At 41.6% G+C, this 12025-nt stretch overlaps 1 protein-coding gene across 2 annotated transcripts in view; it reads left to right on the top strand.

Annotated features, from left to right (window-relative positions):
- The window catches only part of HRH2 (histamine receptor H2), a 53797-nt gene extending 41781 nt beyond the window's left edge, over positions 1-12016 (top strand). The window contains exons 3-4 of one of the 2 annotated variants that reach the window (XR_011171172.1): positions 6261-6393; positions 11066-11202. Coding sequence is in view for 1 of the 2 variants with exons in the window: in XM_069102301.1 (XP_068958402.1) it covers positions 11066-11345 (280 nt within the window). In the remaining variant the exon portion in view is untranslated. Of the gene's footprint in view, positions 1-6260; positions 6394-11065 lie in introns of both variants that reach the window. The other variant, XM_069102301.1, reaches the window with a different exon arrangement.
- The last annotated feature ends 9 nt before the right edge of the window (positions 12017-12025 follow it).

Here is a 12025-nt window from a genome sequence, read left to right as displayed (position 1 = left end):
CCTCATTTCCTCATTTCACAAATGAGGAAACTGAGGCTCAGAGAGTTTAAGTGTCTTACCAAGGGCAGAGTGAAAGTGAGCAGTAGAATCAAGCTAGAACCCAGATCTCCTGCCTCCCTCTCCAGGGCTCTCTCCATAAGGCCAACATGATATTAGAGATAAGGAACCCTCACTTAAAATAGGGAAGAACCTCTCATTGTGCTCCAAAACCACTGAGCCCACTACTGCCTTTCTCTAAGAGAATCTTCCTTGCCACCCTCTCTCTTCCTCAGCAGCCCCATCCACTTCACAGAAATACAGAATCACTTTCTATATTGGTGTAAAAGGAAGTGCTCTGAGTTCCTGAGACTGACTTTCCAGGACATGCTTATGAGGAACCATGGATTACAGGAATTGATCTGACTCCCACTGACCACAAGCTCCAGGAAGCATCATTAATCTACCCTCCAAAAAGTCCAGACTCCCTAGCAAAACAGATCTTCCCTGGACCATTGTTTGACCTGGACATAACATTCTGAGGCTATGAAACAGGTTTGCTTTTGCTCATCCTCAGCTCAGTGCCCATGGCCAAGATGATTGGCCCAGGGTATCCTTTCTAGGTTGCCCTAGATTTCCCATCAGGCATCCCCCTTTGGAAACAAAAACCAACATGTGAGCTCCACTGTACCCATAATTCAAGTATATTCATGGGAATCAGTGCAAAATAAGGGAGCGAAGCCTCTGATAGGTCAACAACCCTGGGAAGTCAGAAGAGTAGGTATAACTTTAATACATTAAGGATCTATGGTTTCATCATTGTAAGTGAACTCTTAACTAATGCAAATGCTAAATATTCCTCATTCCTTGTTTGATGAGGTCCCCAGGAGATGTTAGGCTAAAAAACTTAAGAGACTTCCCTCCAATGACAAGCCTCTCCATTCTTATCTAGCTTGTCCTTGAACTATAGATACACATCACTTAACCCATACTGAAAGTCAGTCTTTCAAGCTTGGTCAAATAATATTGGCACAGCCATTTCAAGTTCAAGGTAATCCCAAGGCCACAATAAGACTTCAGAGGAGGACCAGGATAAAAAATATTTTTCTTTTTTTTCTTTTTAAATTTTTTTTTAGTTTACATCATTCATTTCCACAAGATTTTGTTACAAATTTTCTCCCCATTGTTCCACTACCCACCAACCCAAAACAGTGATCCCACTGAATATCCCCTCCCCCAATCTGCTCTTTCCCATATCTTACCCTATGCACCCTCCAACGTTCCAGTGGGGCACGGTGGATCTCTATGCCACAGTGCCAGTATATCTTATTTCCCAGTTACATGTAAAACAATAATAATATATTTTTTAAACATGTGATTTTAAATCTTTGAATTCCAGATTCTTTCCCTACCTCCCTCATCACTACCCTTACTGTGAAGATAAGCAATTTCAATATAGGTTGTACATGTGTAGCTATGCAAAACATTTCCATAGAGGATATATTGTGAAAGATTGACTGTATTTCCCTCCATCACATCCCATTCCCCACTTGTTCTATTCTCTACTTTTATCCTGTCTTTTTACAAAAGTGGGTGCTTCCAACTTCCCTCCCCCGCAGCCTGCTCTCCCTTCCACCTTCCTCCTCCTCCCCTTCACCCCTACTCTCCTATAGGGTGATATACCCTATTTAGTGTGTATGTCATTCCCTCCCTAAGCCAAATTCATTGAGAATAAGGCTGATGCATTCCCTTTTGCCTTCCTGTTCTTCCCCTCCATTGTAACAGTTTTCCCTTCTATATGAGATAATTTACCCAATTCTATCTCTCCCCATATCCTCTCATTATATTCTTCTCTCACCTCTTAATTCCACTAACTATCATCCCTTCCTATTCTACTCGTCCGGTACCCTCTGTTTATGTATAACTGTACATATATATACACATACTCACATATGTGTTCATACGCCCATATACCCTCCTATATAGACATACATATTCTCATACTGAGAAAAGTGTCACAAGTTACAATTATCATTTTTCCATGTAGGAATGTAAGTAGTTCAACTTTGATAAGTTCCTTATTATTTCCTTTACCTGTTCACCTTCTCATGCTTGTCTCGCTTCTTGTATATGAATGCCAAATTTTCTGTTCAACTCTTTGTTTTTTTCATCAAGAATGCTTGAAAGTCCTCTATTCCATTGAATTACCATATTTTCCCCTGAAACATGATACTCAATTTTGCTGGGTAGGTGATTCTTGGTTTTAATCCCAGGTCCTTTGACCTCTGGAATATCATATTCCAAGTCCTTCGATCCCTCAGTGTAGAAGCTGCCACATCCTGTTATCCTGATTGTGTTTCCAATTTCCATAGTATTCAAATTGTTTCTTCCTGGATGATTGTAATATTTTCTCCTTGATCTGGGAATTCCAGAACCTGGCTAAAATATTCCTAGGAGTTTTCTTTTGGGGATATTTTTCAGGAGGTGATTGGTGGATTCTTTCAACCTGTATTTTGCCCTCTGGTTCTAAAACATCAGGGAAATTCTCCTTGAGAATTTCTTGAAGGATTATTTCTAGATTCTTTTTTTGATCATGGCTTTCAGGTAGTCCAATAATTTTTAAGTTATCTCTCCTGGATCTATTTTCCAGGTCAGTGGTTTTTTCAATGAGATATTTCACATTGCCTTCTATTTTTTCATTTGTTTAGATCTTTTTAATAGTATCTTTATTTCTCATAAAATCACTAGCTTCCATTTGCTCCAATCTAATTCTGAAGGAATGGTTCTCTTCAGTGAGTTTTTGAGATTCTTTTTCCATCAGGCACATTTGGCTTTTTAAGGCATTCTTCTGCTCATTGGCTTTTTAAGCCTCTTTTGCCATTTGAGTTAGTCTATTTTCTGAGGTGTTATTTTCTTCAGTCAGGTTGTTGATTCTCAATGTATAATTTTCTTGCATCATTCTCATTTCTCTTCCCAATTTTTCCTTCACTTCTCTTATTTGGTTTTCAAAATCCTTCTTAAGCTCTTCTATGTCCTGTAAGCAGCTTATTCTTTTATTGGAAGCTTCTGGTGCAGGAGTTCTGACTTTTGTGCCTTCCTCCTGTTCCATGCCTGGTCCTTTTTGTCCCCAAAAAAGGAATCCAAAGTTGGACCACTGTGTTTGCCTTGCTTCCCTCACTTGCTCATGTTGCCACTCAATTACTTGACTTTTGAGCTTTTTGCCACAGTAGAACTCTGCTAGCAGACAGGGGAGCTTTGTCCCAAATCGCTGGGGTTTTCTCATCTGCTGGAGCTATTAGTTGGGTGCCCTCTCTGAAGCCTCTACTTGCTCTGGCAAACTGGTCACGTACCCCAGGACCTCCACCCTAGACCACAATCCATATCCAAGCAGGTTAAAGCAAGATCAATTACCCCTCAGATTGGTCACTTGGTCCCCCTACAATCTGCAGACCAGGAGCTCAGAAGCAGCCATGTGGCAGCAGCTGCACAGCTGCAGCACCTCAGCCGCTTCTCCCTCCAGGGGGTAAAGGCCTGACAGCCCTCCCAAACTCCTGGTTCACAAAGTCCACACTGCACTGACCTCTCAATTTGTCCTCAGCATCTATGGGTTGATAGTTCTGGCAATCAGTACAACTGCTGGTTATCTGAAGTTCCTCCAGCCAGTGGCTGGTTGTAGGCTCCCTGAGGGTAAAACCTTGGGGCTGGGCTCAGCTCCCAACACCCTGTGCTGGCCACTTTCTGCTGGCCTGCCAGGCTGTCCTTAGCAGGAGGTCAGCTTCTCTGTGTCATTTTGTGGGTTCTGTAGCTCCAAAGTTTGTTCAGAGTCACCTTTTACATGAATTGGAGGAGGTGGAAGCAGAAGCCCTGTGGAACTCCTGTTTCTACTCTGCCATATTGACTCTGCCACCCCCCCCAGAATAAATAATATTAATAAAATCAATCTTTCATATTATTATAAAATTATATATATAATTATTATAAAATTAATAAAATAAGTAATATTAATAAAAGGGTATATATTTTTCTGGGTGCAGACCTCTGATTTCATATGCTTGCTAGGTGAAAATTTCTACCACAAATCTGATCAACAAGTCTCTTCTAATCCTTCCAACTTAAGGCACTGAGTACCTGAGGATGAAGGGACTTATCCATGCTCATATAGGCATGGATAGGAAGAACTTAAATGCTGTTCTTCCTAACTCTAAGGTCAGCCCACCAGGAATTCTTAACTTTGGTTGGGGTGGGGGAAAGGGAGTCCTAGACCCCTCCAGCAGTCTAGTGAAACCTACTGATACCATCTCAGAATGACATATTTAAATGCATAAAATAAAATACATAATATTACAAAGGAAAACAATTATCCCAAAATATAATTTTTAAAATATGCAAGAAGCCAGTTTCTATACCCCATGCTTAGAAGCCCTATATTACACTCTGCTACCTCTCATATATGTGGAAATTTTTTGAGGTTAACAAACACTCCCTTCCCAACAACACTGTGTGGTAGATTAGGCAAGGTAAAGAATCACAATCTCATAGTTGGAAAGGCCCTTAGAGGCCTAGCCCAAGACATTCTTGAACAGGATTCCTCTACAAAATACTCCAAAAGTGGTTATCACTTCTTTGCCTGAAGACATCTAGTGAGAGGAAATGAACCATTCCACTTTGTGGTGGTTCTGCTTGTTTGGACATATCTCCTCTCCTTGAGTCTAGTCTCTTCTTGGCGGCTAGGTAGCAGTAATGGATAGAGTACCGGTCCTGGAGTCAGGAAGACTCATAGTCCTGGTTCAAACGTAGAAGCTGTGTAACCCTGGGTAAGTCACTTAACACTGTTTGCCTCGGTTTCCTCATTGGGAAATGGAAAACCACTCCCGAATCTTCAGGAAAACCCTAAATGGGGCCACAAAGAGTCAGACATGACTGGACAACAAATGTTTCTCTTCAGCATCGGCCCATCGGTCCTAGTTCTGCCTCCTCAGGGATCAGAAACCACATGTGGCCTCGAGGCTACAGGTTCCCCACCCCAGAAGAAGAATGAGTCTAATCGCCCTTCCCAAAGATAAACCTTAAAATGTTTGCAGACAACTACTATGTCACCCTCCCCTCCCCATCCAGTTCCCTCAAGTGATCTTGACAAAGTATGGTCTTAAGGACTTGTACCACCCTGGAAACCCTCCTTTGGAACATTCCAGGTTATCAATCTCCTTTGCAAAATATAGTATAGAGAAAATCAAACTCGGAACAGTAGATAGAGGCTGATGAGAGTACAACAGGACTATCATATCCCTTATTCTGGATGCCATGCCTGGTCAGGGATCACATCAGATTTCCTGACTGTGATCTCCACTGTTGACACAGAAGCTTCTAAGCTTCAAGTGCCTGAAAGCCCTTGCATCTTTTGATTTTCTGACACCTTTTCATCTTATACTTATTGTCGAATCATTTTTCTGTCATGTCTGACTCTCTGTGATTCCATATAGGGTTTTCTTAGCAAAGATACTGGAGTGGCTTGCCATTTCCTTCTCCAGCTCATGTTACAAAGGAGGAAGCTGAGGCAAAGCAGTTAAGTGACTTGCACAGGGTCACACAGTGTCTGAGGCCAGATTTGAACTCAGGAAGGTGAGTCTTTCTGACTCCAGGTCCAGCACTCTATCCACTACACTATCTAGTTACTCATAAAATCTAGTTACGCCTCTAGAATAGGGAATACTAATTAATAATAATAGCTTGCATTTATTTGTCATGGTTAAGCTTCGCAAAGCACTTTTGCATATATTATCTCATTTGATCTTCAACAATCCTCTGTGCAGGTATTATTGTTATCTCCGTTTTAGAGAAAAGGAAAAGGTTTATGAGAATTTAAATGGCTTCCCTGGTGTCATTCAGCTAATATCTGAGGCAGAATTTAAACTCAGGTCTTCCCCATTCCAACTCCAATGCTTTCTCCATATATCACCTAGCCACTTCCAAGAGTCTGAGTAAAGGTATAAAGATACAATGCACTTTCAGGGAAGGGAGAGCTGCATGCTACTCCACTTGTTAGAGTGTATGGATGGGGAATGGTATGAGATAATGCTAGAGATGGACAGTGGTTCAAGATTAGAGACAATTTTGAATGCCAGCAAAGGAGTAGAGCATGGTTCCTTTGGCAATATGAAACCACTATTTTTTTTTTCAAGTTGTTCATTGAGGTTTGGGCACCATAAACAAGGTCTTTGAAATTCAAGTTATTCAATGGATCCCTAATCAATTTAATTTTTTGTCTGTAATTTAACCTCTTCTAGCTCTGGACAGTTTCCTAAGTCTCCATGAGGAGTCTGGGAGTAGAAAATCACAGCCCTTTCCTAATTCGATTGAGGTTAAGGCCATGCTTAGACTTACAACTGGAAACAGGAAAGGCAGAAGTGGGGCTCTTTGGTGAGTATCTGGAGACATTATGTGTGCATGCAAATCCAGAAAAAAGTAAAAGTTATCTCGTCTCATCATTAAGTGACTTCACCTCTCTGCGTCTCAATTTCCTCATCTATAAAAGGAGGAACTTGAACTATGTGACATCTAAGGCTCTTTCCAGTTCTAACATTCCATTGCTCTGTGAAACATTTAACAAATTGTGATATAAAATGGAAATGCAATTTTCTGTTTGACTAGGGGACTCCCTTACTCAAAAAACTTTGCAAACAAAGATGATCCTGCTCCCTCACCCTCCAAAGAAAGTAGGATTTCAGTGATGGTGCCAGGTGTGGGAAATGACTGCACTGAACCAATCACACTCTCTCCAGGCCTACCTTTCAGTAAAGCATAATGGGCAATGCCTGGAATAAGAGGTCCCAGTTCCTTTCACTAAGTTAATTGTGCAAATCAGACTAATCTACACAGGACCTACACAAAGGCCTATCCTCAGTAGTACTCTATATTGCCCAAGGTTGTTTAGCCTTAGAGCAATGTCAAAGAGCTATTTTGTCAACAAGCAGAGCTTGCCTGATCTTGCTTGGGTTTGTTCCCAAGAAGTTGAAACATAGCAAAATAATAGCAGGTCTCACTTTTGTAGCTTTTTAAGGTAAACAAAGTATTTTATTATCAGCATCCTCCAATTACAATCCCCATTTTATAGATCTATAATTCTGAACCGCAGAATCACAGATTCCTAGAGTTAAAACAGACCATGAGGTCAACCTGTTGAGTCCTATTTTCTGCAGAGCAGGATCTTCTCTACAATATCGCAGGCAATTCGTCACCCAGCCTCTCCTAGAAGACCTGCAGCTATAAGGAGAAGGCTGTAAGCCTCTCACTCATTCAGAAAGCTGCCCAGTGTTCTTCTGGACAGCTCTGATTGTGAGGAGGGGCAGCTAGGCTGCTCAGTGGATAGAGCGTCCAGTCTGAAGTCAGGAAGACTTCTCTTCCTGAGTTCAGATCCAGCCTCAAACATTTACTAGCTGTGGGACTCTGAACCAAGTCACTCAACCCAGTTTACCTCAGCTTCCTCATCTATAAAATGAGCTAGAGAAGGAAATGGCAAACCAGTCTGGTGTCTAATACCAAGAAAATCCCAAATGGGGTCATGAAGAATTGGGCACAACTGGAATTATTGAACAACAACAAAATTGTCAGGAAATCTTTCCTCAACGTGAATTGAAGTGGGGCAGCTAGATGGTGCAGGGAACAGAGCACTGGCCCTGGAGTCAGGAGTCCCTGAGTTCAAATCTGACCTCAGACACTTAACATTTACTAGCCATGTGACCTTGGGCAAGTCACTTAACACCAATTGCCCTCCAAAAAGGAAAAAAAAAGTAAATTGAAGTATGTCTCTGAAACTTCCTGATTCTTCCTCCTGGATCTAAGTAGAACACATCTAATTTCCTTTCTATCGAATAAATAGTGAGTTACAGGAAAAAGGAAAAAAGAAGGCACTGGCTCCTGAGTCCAAGGACATAGATTCAAATCCAGTCTCTGATACTTATGATCTGTGTGACCTTGGCAAAGTCGCTTATCTTCCCTGGACCTCAGTTCTTTGACCTCTAAAATTATGGGATGGGGTGTGTGCAGTAGAGATGGCCTCTGAACACCTGAGGTCACTTCCAGATGTAGAGCTATGATGATTCCCTTCTAGTCTTTCAGATAATTGAAGATTGCTGGCATATGCTCAGTCAATCTTTTCTACAGGGTAAACAGCACTGAACCTTTCAACCAGTGCCCATTTGGCATAATCTCCAGTTCCCTCTCCATTCAAATCACCCTCTTCCAAACATCCTCAAAAGTGTTAATGTCCTTTCTAAAATGTGCCCCCCCCAATTGAATATATCATTACCAGCATGGTCTAACCTCCTTCCCCAGCAAATAACAACAATGGTGATCTATAACTTGATTGATCATAGAGTCAGGGATGTATGAATTCAGATTTTTCTTCAGTCACTTACTTACCAGCTTTTTGGCCATTGGCAAGTCAATTAACCCGTCAGTCTCAGTCTCCTCATCTATCAAAGGCAATAATAATAGCATCTACCTTATTATTACAACGTTCAAACAAGATAATATACAAAGCACCTTATAAACCTTTAAGTGACATATCAATGCTAAATGTTATTGTTATTATTATTAGTTCCCAAGATTCAGGAATGTGCCTTAATCAGTTTCTAATTAGCTAATCTCCTTCCTCTCTTGCTTCCATCATTACTAAACGCCACTCCCTCTTTTTACTCTAATCTTATATATTCCATACCCTATATAATCCATACCACAAGTATATTTTGAGTGGTTTATTTTTTAAAAAGAGATTGAGAATCCATAAATACAGAAATAATCATAGGATTTGGAGCACGAAGGGACCATAGCTTATCTAGTGCAGCCTCCTCATTTCACAGAGGAGGAAACTGAGGCCCAATGAGTTTTAGTGGTTTAGTCACTCTTAAAAAGTAACAAATAGCAGAGACCAGATTTAAAGCCTGGCTCCAGATAAACTTCTGACTCTAGATTCAGTGTTCTTTCCACTATATCACCTAAGGTAAGGTCTTTGTGCAAATAAAAAGCCTGTCCTTCAGTCAAAATTACCCATGTTTAAATTGTTATTCATGAGATCCTAGGAGCCCATTACATGATGTCCAGCTGTCTCATGGCCCTTAAAGAGGAGTGATTCCCCTGCCCACTAGAATCTCAACCTAAGCTTCCACCCACCATTTTCTATTGTCCCTCTGAGGTGCTCTGAATTAAGCTCATTCTGCAAAACCTGGATCACTCACAGCTGATTAAGGATCCTCCTGATTGCTAAGCAGAGGATAAAAGAGCTGTCTCATATAATTAGGTGCCCATTTTGGGAAGAACAATCACAATCTGGAATTTATCCAGAGGAGGGAAAGTGGGATGGGGGAGGGACTGCAGACCTTGCTACACAAGATTTGTTTGAAAAAGTGAAGGAGTTTCACATTGAAAAGAGAAAAGATGGAGAGGAAAGGAAAGAATCAGTTTCTTTAAATATCTGAAGAGCTGTCCTATGGAAAAGAGGGACATGTTCTGCCTGGCCCTAGGGGACAGAACTAGGAATATTCTATATAGGTTAACAGAGAAATGTATTTAAATTTAATGTAAGAAACAACTTGTGACACCATCAAAGCTGTCCAAAGCAAAATGGGCAGCCTCATTCATGATATACTTGTCATTCTGGAGTAAAAGATTTACTCAGCTCTTCTTCACAATGCCCTGTGAGCTAAGTAATGGAAGTCCATCTCTTTCATACTCTGAGGGATGTGTGATTACAGCAGGAAGGGTAGTACTCCCTACAGTGGTTGAGTTCACAATCTACCCATACCTGACCATTCTATGTGACTCATCCATGTCCTCCCCCAAACCCAATAAAGGGGGTCCATTCTGACTCGCCCTTATGCTCCCATAGATCTAATACAAGAGGCATACTCTGACTCATCCATATCCTTCATATATACATATATATACAGGAGGTTCACCCAAAATGTGGAGGGGGAGGCCTTTTTCTAGACCTCTTGACATTACATGGATGCCAAAGAAGTACCCAGGCTATCCACTGGTCCTCCCTCACTCTTGATCCATGACAGAACTACCCTTTTTCTTTTGTCCTACATCTCCCTGATGGCATCCTTTATGACATCCTCTTGGGCAATTCTTGGCTGATGATGGGTGTTACAAGGTTCTTCAGGCAACCTGGAACTTTAGTGTGTTAAAGAATTTGTATTCTATGACTGGCATTATTTCCATGACTACAATGTTACCAAAAGATCACTGTTAGTGTTTTATTTTTTTCCTTTTTTTTTTAGGGCAGTTGGGTTGGGGTTAAGTGACTTGCCCAAGGTCACATGGCTATTTTGTGTGTGCGTGTGTGTGTCAAGTGTCTGAGGCCAGATTTGAACTGAGGTCCTCCTGACTCCAGGGCCGGTGCTCTACTCACTGCACCACCTAGCTGCCCCAAGATCACTGCTTAAAAATAATTTTTTTTTAAAGATGACCCTTAGTCTTTTAGGGAAGTGCCTGGGCTCATTAAAACCATGAAGTGATTTTCCAAAAGCAATCCTACCTGCTTTCCCCCTATTTAGCTCAGCGCCCAGCTCATGGTCTGTGCATATTGCCTGTCTGAGATCCATGCACTAATAGATGAAGGCTATGGAACACCCATCCAATTCTATTTTGTAGTCTGGACTATATGTGTAATACCGTAAGTACTATTAACCCCATTTTATAAAGCTGAGATTTAAATAGACTGTCACCTGCCATTACACATAAGAGCCAAGGTTCAAATCCATATCTTCTTGCTTCAATTTAAGAGAACTTTTCACTATATCAAACTGCTCCATGGTAAGCTCCCTGTCCCTAGAGGTCTGTGGATAAAGGTTTGTTGTCTACTTGTCAGGACTATAAGGAAGGAGATTTCTATTGAGGCAGAAGTCAATTCCAGAAGATTTCTGGAGTCCCTTGCAATTCTATGAATCCTCTTTACTCTCCCACCTTGGGGAAGGAGAAGTTTTGATGGGGGTGGGGGCAGAAAGTAATGATACCCTGACAGTCACTGGACACATTGGACATTCCTGACATACACAATGCCATACTGATCACTGTATCCTTCCTCCAGGAAGCCTTTTCTGGCCTATACCTCCAAGTCTAGAATCATCCTCAGCTGCTGGAAAAATGTGTGGGGCTTGAAGTTCCTCTCCCAGAGGCAAGTGGAGGAATCTGGGGGCAGACTTTCTGACATACTGAGAACACCACCATCCCCGATCACTCAGGAGATCACCTCTCAGACCACTGAGGACATCACTCACCAAACTATCTTGGAAATCCTTCCGTGCCAACGAGCGCAGCATTCCCAAGACCAGCCAAGTTATGCAGGACACCATCCCCTGGGTCCATAAAGACCAGCTCTCCACTCTCAATTCTCTGATTACAGTATTCCCCTCTGAATCGTTGACATTTATTTCCTATGGTCTGATTGGGGGACATTCAAGACAAAAAAATCATAAACCAGACTGGAAGAACAATGATTCAGAAGTTTTCAAACTGTGAGTTCTGGGAACCTGAATTTAGATTCCTAGATGTCAGAAAACTGTTTATGAGACTTCTCTTTCAGGGAAGTAAGTCTCCAAACATCAGTGTGTGCACACATGTGCACCTCTGACTCCTGACTGGGACAGAGAAAGAACTCACTCATTAAAAAGTCTACCAGTCATTTGGGAGATTGTGAACCTCAGAAAAGAAGCAAAAAAGAAAAAAAAACAAAACATTCCTTTAATCTTCATCCAGTCAGGATTCGAGCTACAGAGACAGCTGTAGGATCCTGAAATGCCTTTCCTTTCCCATCCCTGCCACCTCCACTTATGCTCCCCACTGAAATCTGTGGCTCACCTCAACTCACATCCAACCACAGCCTAGAGGAAGGAATTCACACCTCCTTTTTATCTCGCTCACAGCTGAGGAAACACCACCTTATAACAGTTCAACCAAGAAGGTAAAAGGGGTTTCTAAGCAGTTTGAGGTCCTGAAAAAATACACACACACACACACACACACACACACACACACACACACACACACA

The sequence above is a fragment of the Petaurus breviceps genome, unplaced genomic scaffold, assembly GCF_028583685.1.
Source record: "Petaurus breviceps papuanus isolate PSGF00001 unplaced genomic scaffold, PetGlider_PUasm1.0 551, whole genome shotgun sequence".
Lineage (NCBI taxonomy): Eukaryota > Metazoa > Chordata > Mammalia > Diprotodontia > Petauridae > Petaurus > Petaurus breviceps.
The sequence above is the reverse complement of the archived record's forward strand: the minus strand, read 5'-3'. Positions and strand labels throughout refer to the sequence as shown.